The 26,686-nt window shown below is 42.6% G+C and overlaps 1 protein-coding gene across 2 annotated transcripts in view; it reads left to right on the top strand.

Moving 5' to 3' along the window:
• Positions 1-25,782, top strand: part of LRCH1 (leucine rich repeats and calponin homology domain containing 1) — a 205,313-nt gene extending 179,531 nt beyond the window's left edge. Inside the window, exons 18-19 of one of the 2 annotated variants that reach the window (XM_047079856.1) lie at positions 4,457-4,534; positions 23,241-25,782. In XM_047079856.1, the coding sequence (XP_046935812.1) occupies positions 4,457-4,534; positions 23,241-23,351 (189 nt within the window). In that variant the 3' untranslated portion in view covers positions 23,352-25,782. Of the gene's footprint in view, positions 1-4,456; positions 4,535-14,852; positions 16,856-23,240 lie in introns of those variants that run through there. The other variant, XM_047079863.1, reaches the window with a different exon arrangement.
• The last annotated feature ends 904 nt before the right edge of the window (positions 25,783-26,686 follow it).

Genomic DNA, 26,686 nt, shown 5'->3' with positions numbered 1-26,686 from the left:
GGAGACAGAGCGCGAGTGGGGGAGGGGCAGAGAGAGAGGGAGATGCAGAATCTGAAGCAGGTTCTGGGCTCTGAGCTGTCAGCGCAGAGCCCGACGTGGGGGTCGATCCCCCGAACCGTGAGCCGAAGTCGGACGCTCAACTGACTGAGCCACCCAGGCGTCCCGGTAGCTTCTCATCTAAATGGGATCTCTTTCTCAATCACTGAGGCTTTTAGGATGACTCTGAAAAGACATGGATTCTGTATAAAATGACATCGGTAACCTCTCCAGCCAGAGTTTGGTCAGCTGGGCATTAATTCAGCAATTCCTTGGTGCCTCACTTTGCTCAGGTGGGGTACACTGGAGGTCCTGGGGCAATAATGAGAAAAGACTGACTGAGTGAAACTCCACCACCACCCTCAAAATCCGCTGCTCCACTGCAGGGAGGTAAAGCTGCATACAGAAACCTCTTCCTGTGGATCACAGAGCACGTTTCCATCCAGAAGAGGGTTACAGAGTCACTTCTTTGGTCATTCAGATGAGGGTGGGGGAATCAGAGATAAGCTTGTCTTTGGAGTCCTATATCAGGTTCAGGCAAGTAGGAAAAAAAGAAAAATGTCTATCCACACGCTCCGCTGTTCATTAGGAGAGGTGGGGAGAGTTTCGGGGCTCTAAAGGCAGCGTTTGGGCTCAAACTCTAGCTCTGCCTATAAGCCGTGTGACGTTGGGCAGGGATTTAACCTCTCTTTAACTTGATTTGTTCTTGGACATGTTCTTCTGAGGATAAAATAAGGCCCCCGTATGTGATACGTGCACAAATGTAAGCCATTGATGTCATTAGTGTTTATAGAACAGGTTCAACATTCAGAACCCCTAATTGCAAGGCACAGTGCTCATAAAATATCACATAATGAGTGTGTTTCTCCCTCCCCCCCCCCCCCAAAAGCTCACAATGGCATTATTGATGCTTTCCTTTTGGCAGCAGGAGAGATTAGCTAATGAATCTACTCCAACTGTCAGCTCCCTTTCTATACTATTGAACATATTTTTCATGGAAAAGTTTTACCCCCTTTTTTTTGCCTCAGAAATTAGAGGAAAATGATCAATTTGTCTCTTCAAATCTGTGCCTAGCTTGCCTTAGTTTGGGGAGCAAATTCTGTCCTACAATCTGCTATGAAACTTTCCAGTATTTTCTACAAATGAGGCCCAAATGGCTATAAAGTTGTGTGAGCCATGTGCGAAATTCACATTTAATACTTTTTCCCAATTTTTTTTTAAATTTTTTTTAACGTTTATTTATTTTTGAGACAGAGAGAGACAGAGCATGAACAGGGGAGGGGCAGAGAGAGAGGGAGACACAGAATCTGAAACAGGCTCCAGGCTCTGAGCGGTCAGCCCAGAGCCCAACGCGGGGCTCGATCTCACAGATCATGAGATCATGACCTGAGCCGAAGTCGGACGCTTAACCGACCAAGCCACCCAGGTGCCCCCCCCCCCCAATTTTTTTATAAGAGAGAAACTGTGACTCCTCATAGCCTCCAGTTTGAATGTACAATTAGTTATATTATTCACAGTGAATATGAGTCATGTGTCTAAGAATTTTTATATTTTGTTAATCCTTCAGGAAAAATGATGCACTCCTTTAAAAATCCTTTGGTTGTCAACCTGTTTTCTTTTTTAAATATTTTTTTAATTGAAGAAATAATGAGAAATAATGCCCAACTAGAGAAAATAGAGAAATGCAGAGGAAAAAATAATATCAACCTTTTTTCCACGAGCCAAAGACAACCACTGCTAGCATTTTGGCCTCTCTACTAACTGCTAGCATCCTTTCTGCGTTTAAGGTCTTTTATTGAATGATGAGCTACTTATGTATACTATTTAGTAGTGTTTAAAATGTATCAAAACCTAGATTTTCCTCATGTCACAAAAATTCTTCATAAATATCCACTTTAATAACTGTAATGTATTTTAGCTTGCATTATCATAGTGTAGTTTTCCTTTTTAGAAATATGGGCTGTTTCCAAATGTCCACTTACCTAAAATTCTTTGGGGAGGTTCTCGGAGCCCCCTTTGGTCAGCCCACCAGCTGTACTGTAGCTGTGGAACCTGCTTTTGGTCCTAGTCTGGGCTATCATTGTCTACTCCAGTGTTTACGCGGGCTCTTCCCTCTAAACTAGAAGGCTCCCCCCACCCTCTCTCCTGTGTTTACGCGGGCTCTTCCCTCTAAACTAGAAGGCTCCCCCAACCTTCTCTCCAAATGTCCTCATCTTGCAGCCTCACTGGCTCCCATTGCTCCTGTCCCTCAGCGTCTACAGGAGGCAAGCCATTCTTGAGCCCTTAAAACTGAGTTAGGTTCTGTTCCTTGATTTTTTTTTTTTTCTCCTAATAGTCTCACAACTCAGACCTCTACCATACTAAACTATAATTTCCTGCAACTTACTAATATTTCCAACTAGACTAGAGGTAAGTGACCCTGAGAATTGTGTGTTTCGCTTCCACGGGTGCATACTTCACAGCTGGTGGAGTATCTGACACATGGGAAACACACAGTATATGCCATCATATCTGCACCAACAGAATGGATGCCTTTTCTGCCCACGTTATTGTCAATATCAAGCATTCTAACTTTTCATTCACAAAACTAATAGTGTCCATTTTTTTTATGCCAAGCAGGTGTAATTTTGATTCTTTGACCATTGACGGGGTCGAACCTCTAACTGTTTTATTTGTAGTAAGTGCTTTTCTAACTAAACCCAGATGACAATAGTAGAATGGGCCCTCCTTCAATTCCAAAGATGGGAAATATTCTTGCGTTGACTTTACTGGGCTGACCTAAATATTTTGAATGGTGTTGGCGTCTTTGGAGTTTCAGAAAAGAGCCCCACAAAATCCTAAGTACACAGAGGACGATGAGGGCCTGGAGGGTTGGTTGGAGAGACAAATACTCAGGTCTCAAATGGTGAAATGCCTCTTGGTGCCCTGTCATCTGGGCCAGCTCCTATTCTTCTGGTAACCTCATGTCACATTACCTAAGTCTGTTCCTTCCCTTTGCATAAGGGTTAACGTAGTGGCCTTGTCCTAAGACATGCCTGGGAGTGAGCAAAACCACCGAAGCATCTTCCTGCCCCATCTTTGCAAGTCTCACGTTAAGGGGTACCATTTCCTCTCTAGCCAAGGTGGAGAATGCTTGTTTAGCCTCCAAATTAAATGGTTCCATGCCAGCAGGTTTTCTTTTTCCCTTTTTCCGGGGGCGGGGGTGGGGGGGAGGATAAGGAGTCCCTTTTTAAAAAGTAAATAATGTGGGGCGCCTGGGTGGCGCAGTCGGTTAAGCGTCCGACTTCAGCCAGGTCACGATCTCACGGTCTGTGAGTTCGAGCCCCGCGTCAGGCTCTGGGCTGATGGCTCGGAGCCTGGAGCCTGTTTCCGATTCTGTGTCTCCCTCTCTCTCTGCCCCTCCCCCGTTCATGCTCTGTCTCTGTCTGTCCCAAAAATAAATAAAAACGTTAAAAAGTAAATAATGTGCAAACAGATTTTTGTGCTGACTGGCGTGGACCCTCTAAGATGGGCTAAGAGTCACCTCACTCTCGCTTACTTTTCACAGGGCAAAATCAGTCCTTATAAAATATTGCTTCCACACTTAGACTGTTGGATTCAGTCATTCTTCTTGCTCCCTTTTTAAGGGAACTAAGAGTAGAATATTAAAATTTAACAGTAAAGCTTTTAAACTTACCATGTAAAAATCAAACTGTGTGAATCAGATGTACCTGTTTTCCATTCCACACCTTAGAGGCCATCTGTCACCACAGTCAACTCAACTGTGAGAGGCCATTGCTTAAATCCTAAACAGGCCACCATTTTTATGCTGTTTACTTCTGTTGCCTCTTTCTCATCAAACCCATTGCTTTGGCAGGAAGGAGATTAATTGGCCTGCTGAATTTAACCCTCCTTATAGAAATATATTGCTGTTGGGAATAGGTGATGCTTATGGTATATTAATAGATGAATGAAAGCAGATTATGCAAGAGTATGATCCCATAAAAATTATAAGTATGCATGTATGTGTATATACATATACACATATATATAAATACTGTTTATGAGTATACATATGTATATACACATACATGCATATGCAGAAATTTGCATTTATACACATATATATACACATGTATATACACATGTAGAAATCCTGCTTATATAAACATCTATGTGTATACATGTGTTTCTGTGTATCTTTTCACACATGCATATACACATACACAATGTCTGGAAGAATATAATCCAAAATATTAATAGTTCTTATCTCTAGGTGGATGTTTCTGGATGATTTTTATTGTCTTCTATTTGCTTAGGTATTTTTTCCCTTCAATGAACATGTGTTACTTGTGCCATTTAGAAAGGTTAAAATTTAACCTGTTATTAAAAATCATTTCTCTTTTAATAATTAATTATTTCTCCATATTTGCATTTATAGCCCAAACTTAGCATGGCCAAATGCAGAAGAAATGTGGAAAACTTTTTGGAAGCCTGTCGAAAATTAGGAGTACCAGAGGTAACATCAAACTTAGTCCCAATAACCATGTTTTGGTACCGATTTCATTTAATGCATGTGTTTGAGACCACTGAATGAATGTACAGATTTACACATCCTTTGAAGTCTCAGTCTTTTTTGAGGAATAATGTTGAATAAGTTACATAAAATTTTAGCTGAATTCCTCTATTACAGTGAAATTAAAATGGCTTAAAGCAGTATTGGTCAATACTGAGGGAAAAGAGAGTAGAATTTCTTTAAGGTTTTGAAATAAATGCAAAATTCCAAACTTGAGAAAAACATGTAGTCAGCTTGATTCTCTACTCCAAGAACAAAAATTGCTGAGGCTCCATTGAGCCATCTGGCACGTTCCATAGGGTAGAATTTTGGAGGTGATGGTTTTCCTTATCCAAAGCTGTTATGCAAAGCACACCTGTAGTGAACTCCTAATTTGTTGATTTCCATTCTGTGTAGTTGCATTTTGGGTATGTGGATCAAAATAATATTGAAAATATTGTAATTATTGTTATTATTATCATTAATCATTACCACTAATAATAACAATGTTTGTATGTTGCTTTGTGATTTGTTAACTGTTCGCAGTTCCATTCCCCCGTTGACCCACTCTGTAGATCCAATTGGCATTCCTTATAGCCAGCCCAAATATAGTTGGCTACTTTGTCTTTCTCCCAAGCTAAGCCCCACCCTCAGCCTCAGCCTGATGGCTAATTTGGGGCTTTTAAAGGCTTTGCTATTAGTAACAAAATCCACTCAATCTGGGGATAAGTTGAGAAGTTGATAATCATTGTGATAAACAGATATGGACAGTAATTACATTTTGAAAAATTTTCTTCTATGTTTTCTAACATGCCAGGGATAAAGTAACTACAAACTCTGCTGTGAAATACTGTTTATGAGTATGTGAAGGAATTGCGTTGCAACGTAATTCTACTCAGTGGTAGGAATTAGTTATTGGAGTTGAGAAAGACTTATTCTCCCTCCCACCATCCCTCCCATCTTCCTCTTTTTCCCTCCATCTTTCCTTCCTTCCTGCTTTCCTTCCTTTCTTCCCTCCCTATCTTTTAGCTTGTTAAGGTTCAAAGGTAAGGGGTTATTAGTGGTGCATTTTTTATCTTATTTGAGGGCAAGGAGAGAATTATTAAAGCACCATTAAGTCAGAACTGTATCCATAAAGAAAATCTTATAAATTCACGTTTAAAAAGAGCGTAATCTTTATATAATGGATGAAATGTCTTTGTGATCAATCCAAATGTCTTTCAGTAATGTTAATGTTAATCTCTGTCTCTATATTGCATGTGTATGTTTTAATATTGCATATACATTCTCAGCTTCAAATATTTGTGAAAATTCTTATACACACACTATTTTTAATAATTCGACCATCATGGGCTAATAAGATTTCCATGTGTGAATCAAAACTATCCTACTAGGTTTCAGACGATAAATTATTTGTGTCTGTGCCAGAAAGCACTGATGACTTACAGCCTAATCCCCTGTGATATTTTTAAACTCATCAAAAATTTTTTTTTTGGCTTATGGTGATACAAAATGAAATGGAAATGCCCTTAACCAAGTGTTGTGAATAAAGGTTGGTAATTATAATTTTCTTTCAAAGTAGGGAAAAGGAAATTAAATTACCATAATATGCAGAGAAAATTTTTTCATAATTTCTGAATCATGCCCCTAGCAAAGTGTCCCTTGCACTAATCAGTAGCTCATAATTTCCGGGAAGATTGAATTGCAGGGAATAAATAACCTTTTTTGCCAGTGTCCCATTTAACTATGCTTAGTAAGAAATATATTACTTAGGCCAGTTTTGAAATTTTTTAAAGATTTGAGGTGACTTTCAAGTTTGCACCGTGTGTAATGTGCATGTATGGTTGTGTGCATGCTTGTGTGTGTGTGTGTGTGTGTGTGTGTGTGTGTGTGTGTGTGTTATCCATCCTAATGGATAATCCAGTAGCATTTCACTGGTGACTAGAGTTACATGAAGCTTTTTGCTACTAGAGAAAGTCTGTTGGTTAATTAGCAATTGAACTTCTTTAATCAGATGTGTTAAAGTAAGGAAAGAATATTCTAGTGGAAAACTGGAAATTGCCATTGGAAGGCAATTGGCAAATCTCCCTGTATGCTCAAAGGAGCATACTTTCATCTCACGGGATGAATTAGAAATAAACTCCACACCCGAAAAACAAATAACCCAGTGAAGAAATGGGCAGAAAACATGAATAGACACTTCTCTAAAGAAGACATCCAGATGGCCAACAGGCACATGAAAAGATGTTCAGCGTCGCTCCTTATCAGGGAAATACAAATCAAAACCACACTCAGGTATCACCTCACGCCAGTCAGAGTGGCCAAAATGAACAAATCAGGAGACTATAGATGCTGGAGAGGATGTGGAGAAACGGGAACCCTCTTGCACTGTTGGTGGGAATGCAAATTGGTGCAGCCGCTCTGGAAAGCAGTGTGGAGGTTCCTCAGAAAATTAAAAATAGACCTACCCTATGACCCAGCAATAGCACTGCTAGGAATCTACCCAAGGGATACAGGAGTACTGATGCATAGGGGCACTTGTACCCCAATGTTCATAGCAGCACTCTCAACAATAGCCAAATTATGGAAAGAGCCTAAATGTCCATCAACTGATGAATGGATAAAGAAATTGTGGTTTATATACACAATGGAATACTACGTGGCAATGAGAAAAAATGAAATATGGCCTTTTGTAGCCACGTGGATGGAACTGGAGAGTGTGATGCTAAGTGAAATAAGCCATACAGAGAAAGACAGATACCATATGGTTTCACTCTTATGTGGATCCTGAGAAACTCAACAGGAACCCATGGGGGAGGGGAAGGGAAAAAAAAAAAAAAAAAGACGTTAGAGTGGGAGAGAGCCAAAGCATAAGAGACTGTTAAAAACTGAGAACAAACTGAGGGTTGATGGGGGGTGGGAGGGAGGGGCGGGTGGGTGATGGGTATTGAGGAGGGCACCTTTTGGGATGAGCACTGGGTGTTGTATGGAAACCAATTTGTCAATAAACTTCATATAAAAAAAAAAAAAAAAAAAGAAATACATGATTGGAAACGAAATCTTTCCTCTGGGTGTATGATAGTTGGGGGAGGGGTGAAATGACTCCCTTCCCCTTAGGTATGCTTCTTTCACTAGCGGGGGTGAAGTTTTAATGTACGTGTTTTAATGTAGTATAAACAATTGCTTATTTACACTAAAAAATAATATATCACAAGCCTAATTGCAGAAATTCTCCATTTACAGTCAGATATTTGAAAAGGCTGGTACCTGAAAACACAGAGAACCTGTGCCATTACTTTCTTAATTGCATCACATTTAATATTTGGGTACAAAACAGTCATTGATTTCTCAGTCAAAAACATAGTTATTTCCTCAATTTGCAAGCTTTTCCTGCTTCTCTACCCGTTACTTATCTACTCACTTACACTCACAAGTCACAGAGATCTTGAATTCTGTATTTGATAAGCTAAATACTAATTGACAGTGATGAATCACCCTGTAGAGCCTGAGAAGTCACAGCTGTGCTCTAAGCTTTGCATTTGTTGTCTTTTGTAATAGAATCACCGTTTGAAACTAGAAGGCAAAGTCAGCATCGGCAGCTTCTATAATTTGTCAGGTTCCTGTGGATGGAATGCGGTTGCTGAGCAGATTTAGTTAAATTTTTACAAATAAAGTAATATGAAGGGATGGAAGTAATTTTAAAATTGTTCCAGTTGTTCTAGTGCATTATATTTTCTTTAGAAGTCCCCATGGACACGATCCCAGCTCTATACCTCAGGGTCGGTCAAGGTTCATGAAGCATTTTACTCTGCACTTGGGTAGCGAGGTTCTGGTGTGGCTTACTGTAAATGTGGCTTCTTCAAATTGGCTGCATTTGGACTTGCAGGCAGGGAAAGCAGCCCAGTCGGTGTATTTGCAGGAGGTTAGCACATGTAGACGGGTAAGGCACCTCCAGAGCTCTGGTGTGTGGTTGGTGACGTGTGGGTAAGGCTGGATCCTTGGCTTCTTAGTCGGTGGGGACAGACAGGATTTGGGACAGCAGCTGCCACTGATGGAAAGAAGATGACATCACAGAAAGAAGTTACCGATGGGGACCTTGGAGAAATTCTGTTAGGGTGACAGGAGAATTGTTTGCCATCAACTGAGAGGGATTTGGCATGAGGTGGAGGTTTGCTGATGAGAATACCAAGGAAAGGTCCTTACAAATGAAGTAGATGGAGCGTTTGTGGACAACTTTCTTTCTCCATGCCGGGATGACATTCTTTCCAATAGTTACTTCTTTAAAAAAAAAAAAAATTTTTTTTAATGTTTATTTTTGAGAGAGAGAGAATGTTGAGTGGGGGAGAAGTAGAGAGAGAGAGAGAGAGAGAGAGAGAGAGAGGGAGAGAGAGGGAGAGACAGAATCCCAAGCAGGCTCCAGACTCTGAGCTATCACCACAGAGCCTGACACGGGGCTCAAACTCACAAACAGATCGCGACCTGAAGGGAAGTCAGACACACAGCTGACTGAGCCACCCAGGTGCCCTTCCTTCCGGTAGTTACTTCAATGTACGTTATTCTTCCTTCCTGCTGTCCATTTTAAGTGCCTTGGGTTTTTGGTTTTGGTTTTAGGACCAGTTCCCCAACTAAAGGGACACAAACTGAGTGAACACAATGTGGAAGGAGAAGAGTGAGTGGGTGAAAGGGATCTGTGAGCCCGAGGAGGGAATGCATAAGGTCTGGGGTCAATGATCCCCCACTTAAGCTGGTAACTAGTTATGTGCCCTGAGGCAAACTCCTTAAAATGAGCAGCAGTTAACCATTCGTTGAGGACTTGTTATACATGCATCATCTTAAAGACTTCTTATACATGCATCATCTTAAATGCTCACTGTTGAGGGTCGGAGGTAAATATTTTCTCGCCATCCTCTGAGGAAACAGAGTCCAGAGAGCTTATAATTCCCTAAACTCACGCTCACAGCTGGTAGCCATAGACATAGCGGTTTGAACCGGTTGAGTCCCCCGCCCCCCCCCTGCAAACTGCAGGTGTTGGGACTTGAGGAGTAAATATAAACCCATTCTTCAGAGCCCTTGAGTCTTTTCAAATGGCCAGCTCGGGAGGGGAGGGAGAGCCAAGTGGGAAGACTACAGATCGTTCTCGCCTCCTGCATCAGCCAGAGCAGTTTCTGTTTTGTCAATAGTATATATTAGATTTCTAGCTAAGATTTTCTTTGGGGGGGGGTGGGGTCGGTTAGGAAGCATCCTGTTGCTAAGCTTAGTTTGAAAATCACAGACCTCTCCGCTTTCTCTGAGCTGTAATACTCCATGAAAGTCCAGCTCCGTAATTACCTGTCTCACATCCACTGCCTGGCGGTGGGCGAATTCACCGCGGGTGCATCAGGGTGCCCTGGAAAATCTGGGGATTGGGTGGTGGTGCCGGCATCAACTTGATCTTGAAGACCGACCTCCCCTTGGTGGGCTTCCAGCTTCTTGAGGATATGTTCTTTGTATCCCCCCAAAATCTGACTTGAAGTCATGAGGCTATGAATGGACAGACTGAGGCTTCTTTTCTGAGTCACCTGGGCCACGCTTGGCCTCTATGCTTGATGTAGAAGATTCACTGTTGATTATTGGGGATTTCCAATTGGATCCAAATTTAGGGCTGTTTGGGGCTCTTTTTAGTATTGTCTCCGCTCAAAAGAAATCTCTGACTTACAAAGCATTAAAGTTATTAGAAAATAGAGAATTATATTTTGGTTCACGAGGGAAATTTTCCTACTCGGTTTTAAATAAGGAGCCTTGGCCTCAGACCTCTGTAAGGAGCTTAATTTAAGACTTGTTTTCTTTAGAGGAGGAGGGAACTTAGATGAAACGCGCTTTGATTTTGAGCCGCCCAGCCCTTTGTAGCCACTGTTGTCTGCAGAGGGAAAACAGAGGAGGATTACGGGCAGCAGCTCTACCTCGGTAGACACCTTGGCCGCACAGGGCCTCCACCTGCCTGCCTGAGCAGTACAGACGCCAGGGGCTTGCGGGACCGTAGGGTGTCCCTTAGCTTCTACATGGGCCAAAGGGAGTTACAAATAAAATCCTGGAGGGGCACCTGGGTGGCTCAGTCACTTAAGGGGCCGACTTGGGCTCAGGGCATGATCTCGTGGTTCGTGAGTTCGAGCCCCATGTCGCGCTCTGTGCTGACAGCTCGGAGCCTGGTGCCTGCTTCAGATTCTGTCTCTCTCTCTCTCTCTCTCTCTCAAAAATAAACATTAAGTAAAAAAAATTTTTTAATAAAATCTCAGTGCACTTGGATTCTAACCATGATCCTGTTGCTATAAGAGGATTGTGTTGATATTATGGCCGAGTCTTCAGTGCCTTTCATATTTGCCTTTCGTTGTTTTCTAAAATGGGATATGGTAATTGAAAGTGTCAGTAGTAACTTTCCTACTGTCTGTGAGGGTTTAGGAAATTTGTAACTAATCTGAATTATTTTTTTTATTGGCAGGCATTCTATAAATTGAAAACACGTTGTTGTAATCTTGAGGAGAAATGAGTTCTTTCTCTTTGACCTTTATGCCTCTTTTTTCCCCTTTAGCATCAATTCAAATCATAATAAGTACTTTTCTGGGATAGGCTGAGATTCTTTTCTTTTTAATGTTTGTTTAGAGAGAGAGTATGCCCTTGTGAGCAGGGAACAGGCAGAGAGAGCGGGAGAGAGAGAATCCCAAGCAGGCTCCATGTTGTCAGCACAGAGATCATGACCTGAGCCGAATTCAGGAGTCAGACACTTGACCAACTGAGCCTCCCCGCTGCCCCTGGAATGAGATTCTTACTACAAAATTCATTTGGCTTTTACATTTATATTGGTTAATTCTGAGTCTGAATAACCAGAGGTGAAGACCGACACATTTATTTTTGTTAACAGCAATTTAAAAATTTGTAATAGATTAAAAAGGACCAGTCTCTAGCTTGTAAAATCAGGCCCAGTTTCCTACAGGTGGTGTGTGTTTGCCATTGAGAATGTAAGAATTCTTTCCCACTGTGTGTCTCTCTGGGCAGCGGTCTAACAGCCTTTCATGAATGCACGGTTGAGAAGAACCATTTTAAAAGCGGCATCTTCAAAAGGTTTTAAACTGCAATTCTAGATAAAGTAGTTTCCTGATACAACAGTTACCCTCCACGTTCATAAAATTGATGATTAGTTCTGTGTATTTGGAGAAAACTGAAAACCCTTCACTACCTCACTCAACTCCCCACCAGATTATACCTTGTCAGTCAGAGCTTTACATGTTCAGAGTGGCCGTCAACGTTCCTGAGCTATGTTACCTTAGGTTTAAAGAAAAAATACTTTGGGGCGCCTGGGTGGCGCAGTCGGTTAAGCGTCTGACTTCAGCCAGGTCACGATCTCGCGGTCCGTGAGCTCGAGCCCCGCGTCGGGCTCTGGGCTGATGGCTCAGAGCCTGGAGCCTGTTTCCAATTCTGTGTCTCCCTCTCTCTCTGCCCGTCTCCCGTTCATGCTCTGTCTCTCTCTGTCCCAAAAATAAATAAACGTTGAAAAAAAAAAATTTTAAAAAAAAAAAAGAAAGAAAAAATACTTTGTAATCGTGTTGACTTAAAAGTTAAAATTACATTTATTTAAAAAAAACTTTTTTTTTTAAATGTTTATTTTTGAGAGCGAGACACAGCACAAGTGGGGGAGGGGCAGAGAGAGAGGGAAACACAAAATCCGAAGCAGCTCCAGGCTCTGGGCTGTCCACACAGAGCCCAACGCAGGGCTCGAACTCACAAGCTGTGAGATCGTGACCTGAGCCAATGTTGGAAGCTTAACCAACATTGAGCCACCCCGGCGTCCCTAAAATTAATAAAATGAATATATTCTAAAATTGCTAGAATTTAGACTGCAGAACACTCACAACATTTATAATCTAGACCTTTTTCCAGATCTGTCTACATTTCTGTTTGCATCCATAGTATTAGGGGAGGCTCGGCCAGTCTTTCATAGTAAGTAAGCTTAGTCACACTTTCTTGAATTAACCTTGGCAGTTGTGATTTCTGTTCTTTGTAGTGGGAATTAGCATCCACGCTTGCCTCTGAGGACTCTGAGTGTATTCACTGTGCCTTTCAAATGCCTTGCAGTAATTACTAATGCTCTGTCCTACAGGGTGAAATTTTGCCTCTTTCCATTTTCTTCCTTTTTACTGTTTTCCTGTTTTAACTCTAAGAGAAAAAAAATGCACAATCTCTAAGTGCCGCTCATTAAGACCATAATTTGGTAGGCACAGGATCAGAAACTTCATTTCCCCCAGCGGTTTCAGCCCTGTTTCCTAGCACAGCGTCCTTGAGGAGGTTGCTGTGGCAGTTTGGGCTGTGGGACGTGGGACGGAATCAGAGCGCGGGTCCGAGAGGATCCCAGCAGCCCACACTCCACATGTTACGGAGATTCCAGTTTTTGCCTACCAGACCATCTTAGACCCATGCCTTTTCCTTAAGAGATCACAATTTAGTTTAAACCAAACACCATGGACTGTGAGTCTGGGCCCTGCCCACTTTAATCTGAAATCTGAATTAAGCCCCGAATCTGTGGCATCACGAAATTAATTCCAGGACAAGAAGAATGGTCTATGTAGGCTCCCCATGCGAGAAGCGTGCTACTCAAGAACACTGTCAGGACTATCCGATTCAAGTTCTTGGAGGGCATTGCTGGGGAGCAGACCAGACATTTTCCCTAGGGTTCTGGGAAGTGTTTTAAAGCATAGACTGGAGGTAGAATGATTTGCTTTTGCTGTGGAAATACCCACTTTTGTGAAAATTCACATTTCAGTTTGTGGACGCCTTATGTCTTACGTCTGCTTTGCTCAGATTTCACTGGTTCAGCACAACATTGCAATAGAGAATTCTTATTGCAATAACACGTCTTTCCTTAGATGTTTCCCCATCTGCTAATCCTTGACCAGTGTCTCTCTCCCAGTGAAATCAAATCTATGTGTAGATGTTTTAATTCTTGGGAAAGTAACAGCAGTAGCTTGATTCCTCCGAATCCACTGAGAAAAGCTGCATGATCTGAATAGATGTAACGTGGCTTACTGTCTTTAAAAAGTCTTAAGAACAGCATCTTTACCTTCATAAATTAAAATTAGAATGTTTTTAATCTTATCCATCGTGCTTGATATTATAGCGTTTCTTTTCATCTGAGGGCATCAAGCTGACTTCAGAGGGTATAAGACAGCATCTTTATCTTAGAAGCTTTCAGTTGCTCTGTGATTTGCATCTGCTTAGCAATGAGGCTAAAATAAAGGGGAAAACTGTAGCAAAGTATGATATAAAATATATATCGTATATATGTTTTTAAATGCTTTGCCAGACTTGAAATAAAGCTGCATGTATGAACTATATCTTAAATAGTTTCAATTCTTGTTTCATTTGGACACAAAACTACTTTCATGTTGACATATCAGTCATAATCAGTTATAATCACTGTTAATGTTAATCTGTAGTCCTTTCCAGTTCAGGAAGTCATTGTATCAGGAAACTGCTTCCTGACAAGAGCAGATATTTGGAGGCCAACTCAGAAGACCCGTGCCCTACCATACGTGTTTAGTGATGAATAAATTTACATGATTATCCCACGTCGGGGGGGGGTGTACTTTTATTCTAACCGCACATCTAAGAAGCCTCCTTTAGACTTTTGGTTTATGTGTGACTGCAAAAACATGAAATTTAACGTGCTTTGTGACACATGTAGGAACACAAGTAAAACCAGAATTCCCCGGAGTCTATCAGTAACCCTAGAACAAAAATGAATTAGGTGTGTGTGTTACCTTTCAGAGAGGAGTACTTTATATTCATTGAGTCTTCATAAACCAGGGTGAAAAAAAAAATACATTGAGAATGGTGAGGACAGGTGGGGATTCAACTTGGAAGCTTATGTTTTGCCCTTAGGTGAGGTTATGTCCTGAATGTCCCTAGTGAAAAGCTCTTATTTCTATGCCATTGGTGAGCACGTGATACCACCTGGATATTAAAACTGTTTGGACGCCAGTAACATCCAATTGAAGAGCGTGCTTTTCCTTAGTAGTGGCTTTGTGGGTGAAGGATTTCCTTGTGCTACTTGCATAAAACACTTTGGGTATGCTACTTTGTTTTGTAACCGGTTAAAAAAAATCTTTGGTGGAATGGGTTTTACCTGCTTTGAAATAAGGGGTTAGTCTTGCCATTTGCTAGTAACCAAAAATGTGTGCTTCTTTCCAGCTGTTCTTCCGTGTAGTTTTAATTGTACGCACTCTTTCTGTTCTAATGGCTGCCCACGGAATAGGCCGACCTCTGCTCTCCGTATGACATCCTGCACTTGGACTTCCGTCACATTCGAAAGACTGTTGACACTCTGCTGGCCCTTGGGGAGAAACCCCCACAACCAACTTCCGCCCTCCGCTCCAGGGACCTTATAAGCTTCTGTCTTGTCCATATTCTCTTTATAGTGCTGATCTATATCACTTACCGCTGGAATGCTCTGTCCGCATAACGTGTGCATGTGCATCCAAGCAAACACTCTGCTGTGTCACCCTGAGCCATCACAGGGCCCTTCCTCCCTCTGAGCCTCTGCCTTGCCAGCTTCCATCCCTGTCATCTCTTTAGTAGTCTCTCGAGTTTTGAAGGGAACGCTACAAGTCAGGTTTTCCCAAGGCACAGACTTTATAGAGTGCAGTTCCCATTAAATAATCTCTCTTGCTTCCTAAAAACCAGTGACAGCAGAGCGTATCGAGACCTCATGCTTTCTCACTCACATAGCTGCCCTGGGTAGACTGGAAGAAGATGCCAGAACAGGAGCAGAGGGGATTTAGGATATGGAAGTCTTTCCTTTGGGTCAGTGTCAGATCCTAATTCAGGAACGGGCAATTGAGGTGTAGTGGAGCCACCTTGCAGAGAAGACAGGAAATCAGCATTTTGGGCCCAATTCGGTCTAGAAAAGTCTTTGATAATACCGTTATTGACCAAGTTGAAAAATGCCGTCAGTGAATGACTGCTTTGCCGGCCATTCAGTTGGTTTCCTCCGTTTCCCTCAATGGGAGGGTTGCTGCCCACTTCTACCCTGAGCAAGCCCCTCTGCCCTGCTGCAGGGGAAGGAGCTGTGCAGCGCGGGGCTGGGGAAGGAGGGGCCATTGCTGTTAGAGCGCCACCTGGAGGATTCACTTGCACATCACTTCCCGCATAGTTTTACCTTTTACTCCTTGCTAGGTCTACCCTGAGGCTCTTAGAAAAGCATTTTCCAGAAGGGATTTCTATTTTTAAATAATGTAATGGGTCGTTTTGCTTTTTTGCTACATCACATGATAGCTTCAGGTCAAGAACGTGATGGATTTGACTGTATTTGTTTTCAAATAAAGCCATGAGTCATGGAACATTCTTGGTCTGAGGACGTGGGTTACTATGGCAGAAGCCAACAGTAAGATTGCTCTCATTTTAGCAGAATGTAGTTTCCCTAATGACTTGACATTTCCATTTAACCTTCGGTTTCCAGTGACATGAGCAAGCTGCTTCTGTTCCTAAGTAAGCTTACAGGATTATATATTAACTAAATCTGCTTTTGGAGCAATGTGATCGATCAGTTTGTAACTAAGAGAAAAAAAAAAAAAACAACACACATTAGAATCTTGTCTCGGCCAAGATATTCCTGGTTCTGGGATTTCTGTTTCTAATATGAGAACGCCCTGCTTGAGGTTTGGACAGTTTCTCCTCTGCTTCATTATACATCTGGGTGCCACGTACTATTTCTTAAATTTGGGGGATGATGACATTAACTTCCTCAAGATAAATTTCTAGTTCACTGAGATGCGAAGAGTCTCCATCCATGGCTACTAAGAAGATAATTTTAGTTTTCTGAACGTGTCCATGAATCCAGGGGACTTGAGAATATGGAAAACCCACATAGTGAGAAGAGTATATTTATAAATCTTTTTTGTTGCTAAATCAAGTCAGATTTTCTAACCGGAAACACTCTTCCCTCAAAGATAGCTCTTCCCTCCTGATTTTGTGTGGACTGGTGAAGTACAGGGTATGCGGAAGTTGTCTAATTAAGCTCGGTCATGTATAAACAACCCACAGATGTACTGAATTGCTTCTGGTACCCTTCAGTCTGTAACACAATGAAACCCCTTTGTGCAATGTCTCACGAGCACCCTAAACCCTAAGTTGCTTAATAAACACATTTCAAGTGATTCTTCCGGGTTTTTATCGGCCCATCGATACACTGATTTGCCCACCTAGAACAGCCTTTGCTTTTCCATCTGGCTCTACCTTGCACTGACGCTGCCCTGTAATGATCACTGTTGTTTGGTTTGTTTCTTCTTTGGGAGGGGTGGGGGGCAAAAGGGGAGAAGGGAGATGACTTACAGGGGGGCGCTTGGAAGAAAATCCTATCAATCAAAACAGAGTAGAACAATCATGTGAGATCAGATTTAATTTTTGGTGCTGAGCTGACATCATTCTCTGGCTCTGTCCATATTTTAATTCTGGCCTCAAAGGTTCTTTGGATGTGCTTTCATTTTTCCTGTCATTAATGTAACTGTCCCCTGACGTGCTGCTCCTCTTGGGATCTGTTGAATGGCTTTTTTTTTTTTTTTTTTTTTTTTTAAAAATCAGGAGGCATAGTAACTAGCAGAACACAATTAATTTAGCCCTTTAGGCAAAACTTTGAATGAACTGTCTTGCCCATTGTCAAGCTGTTCATTTCTATACAGAATATTAAGCCCCCCGTGGTTCTTCCCCAGAGTACCCGCACACCAACTCATATGCTCTCGTGATGCCTGCCGTTACAGTGTGACCGGGGATGCAAACTGATGTGCTTGTCGTCTGAGAGCTGGTCAGGGATTTAGTTGTGTGATTTGTACGTGCAATCCTAAATTTCCTTCCTCACACAAGAAGGACCATTTTCCTAGTACTTCCTTCCAATGCCTGCTAAAAAGAACCAATTATTTATGTTCTGTCTTTGAAATAGAAAGATCTATTTGAAATAGAAGGTTCTCTTTCTCTAGCTGCCCCAATTGATGGCAGCTCGCCACTCAGCATTAGGATTTCCACAGTGTGTCCCAGCTAATGTGCTCTTCATTCCTTCTATTTATGGATTCGTAATTTGTAAGTGGCTCACAGTTCTGGGGAGAGACACCTATGAAATGGGGCTGGGGGAGAGGCGCTGCAGAACTCCAAAGTTAGACAACTAAGTAGGAGTTTCATCAATGAGAACAGGTAAAAAAGGCACTTGATATCCTGATACCATTTATTTGTAAGAAATTAAATTTAGTGCGAGGGTCGTCTAAAATCCACACTAGTCCCTGTCATAAGATCAAAGGATTTTTACCTTACAGGGTAAAAGGAATGGACAGTGGATTAAAATTTCAATCCAATGGCTTTGGATTGGGTGGAAAAATATTTTAATCCCATTTTAAGAGATTCTGGGTTTTTTAAAAAAATTGTTTTAATGTTTATTTATTTTTAAGACAGAGTGTAAGCAGGGAAGGGGCAGAGAGAGAGGGGGATATGGAATTCGAAGCAGGCTCCAGGCCCTGACCTGTCAGCACAGAGCCCAACACAGGGCTTGAATGCCCATTGAGATCATGACCTGAGCCTAAGTCAGACGCTTAACCGACTGAGCCTCCCAGGCGCCCTGGAGATTTTAGTTTTTAAGATTAGGCTTCAGGTTTTGAAATTAGTTCTCAATAAAAAATCAGATACATAGAATGTGTGCTTTTTTTCTTTGAGACTATCAGGGTCCAGTTCCTTGGCTTTTCACTGTGATTTTATTTGTGCCTGTGTTCATTCATTCATTCCTCAATATTGAATGAGCACTTTTTGAGTAAGGCTGTGTGGTAGGCCTGGGGATAAAAAGGTGACCATGATACATGACCCCGTCTTCGAAAATCTTGCAGTCGAGACCAGGAGCCAGCAAAATTTTTCTGTAAAGTGCCAGATTGTAAATATTTTATGCTTTGTGGGCTCTACGATCTGTTACACAAACTACCCGGTCCTGTTGTGGTCTGGAAGCAGCCATGGATGACTCATACATGAAGGGGCGTGGCTGTGTCCCCATAAAACTTTGTTCACAAAAACAGGCTATGGACTGAATTGGCCCACAGGCACTGGTCTTTGGAGTCCTGATCTAGTGGACAAATAAAATGGAATTCAGTGTGATACGAGATTCTGCAAAGCACAAGGCAGGGGATCGGACCCTGATGGGTAACAGTCTGTGAAGCCTTCTTGCCCTTGTGCCATGTACCCTGCGACCTGGAAGAGGAATAGCCAGATGAGGGGGGGGATGTGTTCTGCGGAGGTGAGAAAAGGGGCGGATGTGTGTGGAGAAAGAGGCGTTCTGGAGGGAGGAAGCACTGGAAGATGGCCTGGCTGGAAAGCAGAGAATCAAATGAGGAGTGACGAGACGCCCTCTCAGTCTGTAAGAGTTTAACGTGGTCTCCCTCTTAGTTGGACAACACTAACCCTCCTGAGCAGGAACTGGAAACTCTGTCAGTGTGAAAATAATGCAGACAGTCTTGTCGGTTCACTCACTTCAGTGCCAGGAACCTGCATGTGAGCAACACACTGAACGATATGGAATCTACTGATGTAAATGACTTTGGTTTAGTCAAGCGGCTGGCCTGGAAGGAGGCATGCGGCCGTTTGGGAGCACGAGGAGCTAGAGAAAGAGGACAGCCAGGCAGGGCTGCTCCCATGAGGCGTGTTCGGCCAGGGCACGATCGATGTCTGTTTCTGTCTTTGAAGAGAAGCCGAACGAGGATCCCCACGCGATGTTGAATTTGTTGGGGGTTACCGGGATAGGACTCCGAGGGTCTAGAGGCCTCTTCCTGTCCCAGGGGCCGCAGATGCAACATACTCCCCCGTTGAAGGAATTTCTGGGAAGGAGCTTGGTGTTGTAGAAGGAGCCCCAGCTTTGAGATGAGACTCCTCTTCAGATCCTGGTTCCGGTACTTAAGAGCTGTGTGACTTTACCAGAGTTACTTAAACTCTCTACGTCCCCATTTTTCCATCTGTAAAGTAGAGGGATTATACCCACCTTGCACAGTTGTCATAAAGAATTAAGCGATGTAAATCTGTAGCATTGGCACCAAGCCTGTAGGAAGGGGCCCGGGAAGCCTTCCTAAGGTAACATTTAGTCTTTCTGGCTTGCCTGCCTTTTCCAGCCCTATTTGCTGTGACTCCAAAAAGAGCTGGATGAGGGGATGTGAGGGAACCTTACTGATTCCACCATAGGAGAAGCAGCAGCAAGCACGCGTTCTTCGGAGGGGATCAGAAGCATTATATTTCTGTAAGATACTACTTCATGACTCTGCTCTGTGCTTTGAAAGGAAACACAGCAATGGTGCCACATTCTCAAGAAGAGCCACTAGGCTTCTCTAACAGTGAAATTGAAATGCACTTAAAGTTCGTGTAAATGTACAGTGATCCCCGCTTTAAATCCATTTTAGACCGGTTTCGGTGGCCCTTCTCTGTCCCTTCTGACCCAGCCATAACTCTACGGCAGTTCCTTCCCCATCTCAACTTCTAGGTCACTTCAGGGACCCTCTCCCCATGCCCCCATGGACATGCAGTGGCAGGTCCAGTGTGTGGAAGATGGCCTTCTGGCCTTCCTTGCTGTCCTTGCTCAGCCTGTCAAGCAGTGCCTCAGCTCATAATTCCATCAGTCTTCACCCCAGTCCTGTGATGATACAGCCTGAACTGCCATGTTTTGTTTCTACTAGCTCATGCCAGTCTTCCTAGGTTACCACCAACTCCATCCAAGTAATCTGAGGGCACTTCCGGGTTTCTTCAGGGCATGTGAATGAAAGGAGAAGAGGCAGGAAGGATGTGAAAAAGTACCTTTTTCTGTCTCCTGTTTACTTCTCATTGCCAACTGTAAGGGTGGAAGGGAGAGCCTTGGACTCTGCACCAGGTTTGGGAGTGAGGAGACCAGGAAGTGAGAAAAGACCAGGGAGAGAAAAGACCAGGAAGTGAGACCAGGAAGTGAAAAAAAGACCTGGGAGAGGGGGTGAAGCGAACTCAGCCTGTGATGTCTGCAGAAGTCCTGTCAGCAGGAGGCTGAGACCTCAATACTTTCCCATCTCTGTGTCTCTGGAGCCCCCAGCCTTTCCCAACCATGACCTCTAGCTTGGAACCACTCTTTAATGGGACCAGGGCAGTCATGAATGGAGACATGTTGAATCTTAAGCAGGACTTAGGATAAGGCACGTAGCCCCAGAAAAGCCATGTTGTACACAGTTTAGACCCTGTGGAAATATTAGTACTTAAATTCAGGAACATTTAGGACTAAACATAAATAAACACTGTGGTCAAGAAGCAAAGTGTCTTTCAAGATGGCCTCGGTCATATGCTTCCTTCTAAGATTTCTATTTGTGTTCCTCACCTAGTGTTCAGTTGATCTCTTACTGTTTTTCTCAATGATTTATTGAGCTTATGTGTTATATAAAACTCTTTGTAATTTGATGCAAATACTTTATTTAGAGTTTGTTTATCTTTTAATTAGCTTGTTTTTTTTTTGACACATAGAGGCTTTAAACTTTAAGGCATAATCAGTTGTTTCTATCTTTTGTGATTTTTATACCATTTTTTACCTTAGATAATTTTCCATTTATTTACAAGAGAAAATGCTAAATATTCATGTCTGTTTTATTAGGAGAGGTATTTGATTTAAAAAAAAAAAAAGTTAACACTTTAGGGGCACCTGGGTGGCTCAGTCGGTTAAGCATCCGACTTCAACTTGGGTCATGATCTCATGGTTGGTGAGTTCAAGCCCCGCATTGGGTTCTGTGCTGACAGCTCAGAGCCTGGAGCCTGCTTCAGATTCTGTGTCTCCCTCTCTCTCTGTTCCTCCTCCATTCGTGCTCTGTCTCTCTCTCTCTCAAAAATAAACATTTAAAAAAATTTTAATGATTTAAAAAAAAAACAGTTCTTTAATTCATTTCAAATTGATTTTAGCATATGGTGTAAATAGAAGACTTTATTTTTTCCCCAAGTAATACCTTGTATCAGGTGCTTAACCATAATAGTGGCCATTTGTGATTTCCTGCAAAGACAGATGTCAACTTATGTGCTGTGGGGATCATAAGAATGAAGTAAATACACCCCTGCCCTTGTGGAACCAATCTTAGCAATGAAATGCCAGATTGGGATGATTTCACAAGCCATGGCAAATGGTGTCAGGGAAGGATACACACTAATGTCCAGCTGTGGCATGCCCATCCTGTCCTAGTGACCGCTCCTGACTCCCAGACAGAACCTCCCATCCTTTCTCAGATTGGCATGTGGCTACTAAGTTGGCCAGCAGCATAAACCTGCACACCCACCTAATATGCCATTGACAAGATAATCCTATTATGATACAGATCAGACATATGAAATAATGGTTGAAATTGTGCTTTAAAGAATCAGTTGTCCTGTGTTGACATGTGGCCATTTCTTAAGACCTGGTGCCAGAGAGAGTCGGAGATACTCTTAATTTACCACAAGTTAGGGAAGGAGATAGGGATAGGGGCAAAAAGGTGGTTGAGAGAGTGTAGGAAGATGACATTTGCAGACAGTGGAACAAATTACTTGAGATGTCATGGCGTGTCCTTTAAAGACCTTTCTGAGGACAGAATGCCTGTATCTGTGGTAATTTATGGGGAGTCCTGCACCGAGGAAGTAGGAGGATCTGGTTCCTCAAGCACAAATCACATGAGACGCAGCAGAATTGTCCAAGATCCTGATTGGCTTCATGTTAAACACTGTGTCTGTTGCCTGGGGTGTGACGCACGTGCCATTTAAACTGCCCTTAAAAACAGTGGCCATTGGGCTGTGGAGAATATACCATGATCTGGTAGACAAGAGGGAGTGTTTGCTGTGGTTTCTTTTCCTAGCCAAGGAGACATACTCAGCAAGGAGATTCCCCTCATTCCCCGAGCCAAATGACAAAGGTTTGAAATTATCTTCTGTTCTTTTGTAAACTGTTTGGTTGAGCATGCAAGGTTCTCCCCATAAGGAGTGATTTGTGTCGATTATTTTCCTTGACTCACACGTACTGGCCATTTCCCAAGAGCGAAAATACAACATGAGGAAGTAACAGGACATTTGTGTCTTTGACAGTTTTACGAAAGAGTCTTAAAAGAGACACTAATGAAGGTTGTGGTTAAAATTACTTATTTACAAGGCTCTTGATAAACCATGAAGAAAGGATACCAGTCCACCAGCATGCCTCCATTTCAGAGATCACAGCAAATAAAATCAAGGTTTATGGTCATTATAACGGTGCATGGTCAGTGTATAAATGAGTATATTAGTTCCCTTAAAATGTGTGAGAAGCTACTGGCGATTTGGCTTTAAAGAATGTAAGCTAATATATTCTCGGTGTTTGGTTTCCACCTGACTCTATGTAGCTCAGTTATTTAGCATAACGGTTTTTAAAATGTTTGGATCTATTGCATATTTCAGAATGATTGGGAGACTTTCTGGAACGACCTTCACTTGTGAAAAATCAGTATTTTCTCTGCAAATACAGAAAAGATCTTTGCCAATGGGTTGAAAGCAAGGGAGAGAGCACAGTCTGAGATGATCAGACAGGCATAAGTCAGAGCTCAACTCAGCTCCTGTCAGTGGTGTCCTAAGATTTTATGATTATGTTGCAGTCATCTAAAAATTGATGTTTTGTTCTTCTCCCTTTTAGGAAAAACTGTGTCTACCCCATCACATCCTTGAAGAGAAAGGCCTGGTCAAAGTGGGCATTACTGTTCAAGCATTACTAGATGTAACGGTAACGAAGTCTCTGTTCACATGAAACCAGCTCCTCTCCTTTGGGTCGGTTCAGACTCGTCTCTCGTCAGAGATCCTGAACTCTGCTCTCAGCACCTGTTCCTCCTACCCTCCCGCTCACTACCTGTCAGTTCCCTGGCTCTAGTTGCATTGAAGGGAGGACATAAGGGAAGATGTTTCTGCCTTTCAGAACTGACCTCCACTGTTAAGATATGAGAGAGATTTACCTTAAAGCCAGTGAGGGAGCTGTCTGTGAAGAACTGAGCAGCACATCGATGCCTTTTACAACCTCCTTCCATCCCTACGCTCACCTACTGCCATTACCGAAACACCAAGCACAACCGTTTTTGCAACAAGACGCATTTGTTTTATTCAAACCAAACTTCTTGTGTATTTGGTGGGGGGAGGGGGGGAACTCAATCAGGTTTTTCACCACCAAATTTTTCAAGACGTTTCTTGAGACCATTGCCTTTTAAAAAACTATTTTCGACATACAAAATATTTATATAAATATTATTTATTAGTGAGTTGTTATTTCATCCTTTGGATGCAAATTGTAAATTAGGAAACTATTTTATTACTGCTTTTTTGTGGTTAAACACTTTATTTTAATATTATAAATATTGAATTATTTTCTATGCTCTTTGGTGTGCAGTAGTTGTAGGTCTCAGTAATCACGTTTTCTGGTGTTTGTGATTCAGAAACAAACAAACAAAAAAATGAAGCCAAAAAACAGGTGCTTCTGTGACAAGAACTGTTTTCTGGGGAGGCATTATTTCCACTTCGGTTCATCGAACATTGGTTTTGTTTATATTTCTGCATTCCATCCAGTTTCCTACATTCCAGCAGCCCTGTTGTCCTCTCATGTAATGAACTGACTGAAATCGAGAGAGCACCCCAAAGTTATCTGTAAATAGCTGTGATGGAAAAAAAAAGGCACATTAAACTTGAAGATGAAATGTGAACAGTTATTTTTTTGGATTCAGACTTATTTTGCTATGCACAAAACATTCACGTTTTTAACACAGAGAAGTAGTAAGTGTTAGCATCGTGCGTCTTGAAGTATAATTTTGCACTGTAACTTGGGTAATGAAAGAAAGTCTAACGCCAAAGGTAAATAATCAGGAAATGGCATCGGAAAGTGGAGGTAATAAAAAGATGTATTGTTTAACCAAAAAGCTTCTTGAAGGACGGCTCTGACCGAGTGAGCCAGAATTACGCACGGCACGTAGGGCCCGGATCAGGAAACCAGCACTTCTTACCACTGCCAGTCTTAAGGGAGGAAACGATTGTGAGAAAAGCAGACATGCTCACTTTATTGTAATTTAGTTGGTGGCTTCCAGAAAACGCTGCAGGATTCACGGTCTCTGGTGTGAAACCGCGGAAGTGAGTTAGCGAGTTGGTGGGGCAGCCGCATGGACACCCAGGCAGGCTCCGGAGAAGGTTAGGTAAGTGGCGTTTGGAGACGGAGTAGCTTAGGAAGGAGTGAAAAGTAAGTTCGATCAAAGCACGACTAGAGAAAAGCCAGCGAAGGCAAGGGAGCTGTGTTGGTTGGAGAGATTCACATAAGGCTTAACAGACACAACCACCTATTTGAGGCCGTTACGTGCACGTGCACTCGCCCATCCCAGCCCTTCATCTTCCGAAGTCTCGTGGAGGCTGACTGCAGCTTCGCCTCCGTGAAAAGCCATTGTAAGTTTTTAGAGCGGCGGCAGCCACAATTCACAAGACAAATACAAGGGTGAACACAGAGCAGAGGATACCGGGACGATGGTGTGCATTGAACCGCGGACTGACTGCCGTCGGTCAATGCCAGCATCTGCCGTGGGCAGGATGGAGGGGTTACTGAAAATGGTCGTTTGCATTGGCAGCTAGCGGTTATTTCCTGTCAAATAAATGTACTGTGCACTTTAAGCTAACTTAAAAGATGTTTTAATATTTTCCTGTACTGCACAAATACCTGTTTTATCGAATAGCATAATGATGTAAAAAAGACGTTTTGGGCAAAGAGCGTATTCAATGTAAACAACAGGCCAAGGTTGATACAGAAATAGGAACTTAGTTTGCTGCACCTTGACGGGCATTCAGAATGCAGGGTCCTGAGATATTTTTTTACGTGTATATATTGGCAACATGAAGCTCTGTAATCCTTGTTCTGAGAGGGTTTTTTTTTTCCCCAAAATTAAAATATTTCTTTGGATATTCATCTTCAGTATTTTTCTTAAAGTTGGCTGTATAATACAAATGGCTTCAATACTTTGTGCAATGGCTTTTTTTTCTTTTACGTGCAGTCCTTGTATGGCTAAGACGTCTTCAAGATCCTTGTACACTGTTTATATGTGCAATAAAATGTGCGTGGCCAGCTGAGAGTCCCTAAGTGGACAGAATGTACATAGTGCGAATATCCTCTCTTTTATTATTTAACAGTCATTAAAACTTTGAATTTGTACAAACCATCTTCTGACTGACTGACACATCTGATACAAAGGTTGATTGTAGTCACCAAAGAAATCCTAGCGTGTCATTGCTGAAATAGATTGTAGCAATTATGTAGTGTATATGTATGAGTGTGTGGATGTAATATATATATTTTGTTTTTGACAAGTTTTTTCTAAAAAAATTTTTTTTAATGTTTAGTTTTGAGAGAGAGAGAAACAGCATGGGCAGGGGAGGGGCAGAGAGGGAGGAAGACACAGAATCCGAAGCAGGCTCCAGGCTCTGAGCTGTCAGCACAGAGACCGATGCGGGGCTTGAACTCAAGAACCGTGAGATCGTGACCTGAGCCGACGTCGGCCGCTTAACCGGCTAAGCCACCCAGGCGCCCCTGACAAATTTTTTTTCAAACTAAAATCTTCCCTGGAAGCACAGAGCACTTAAAGCAGAGTTGCTATGAATGAGTGGGAGTGGGAGTGTAGACTCAGGACTCTCCACCTGTCTCTTGGGTGGCAGCTCCAGAAGGTGTCACTGAGGAAGCCTGAGGGTTCTGGTGGGTGTTGTTGAACCACAGCCTCCAGTCCTTTCTCCTCAACTGCCCCCTGTGGAATGTGACCCACGGAGAGCTAAGTGGCTGCCGTGAGAACACCTCCCACAAATCCGGGCCAGGGTTTTCCCACGCGAGCAGCCTATCTCTGGTAGACGTGCAGCTGCCTTGAGGAATTCCGGTGAGAACAGTGGCTGGTCGTGTCCATCCGCTCGTCCCAACCACACACAACACGCGAGACCGACAGCCTAAGCAGGGACCGGTGTCAGGGTCTCCACGTTTAAGATCTATTTCTGCTGAGTTGAGAAAACCGACGCATGGCCCCTCGCGTTCCGATTGGGGATGTGGCTCCTGTGCCGAACCTTGAAATCGTAGCTCTC

Source organism: Lynx rufus, unplaced genomic scaffold (assembly GCF_022079265.1).
Source record: "Lynx rufus isolate CCGP_SWC_20201006 ecotype Redwood Valley unplaced genomic scaffold, mLynRuf1.p SCAF_1, whole genome shotgun sequence".
Classification (NCBI taxonomy): domain Eukaryota; kingdom Metazoa; phylum Chordata; class Mammalia; order Carnivora; family Felidae; genus Lynx; species Lynx rufus.
The sequence above is the reverse complement of the archived record's forward strand: the minus strand, read 5'-3'. Positions and strand labels throughout refer to the sequence as shown.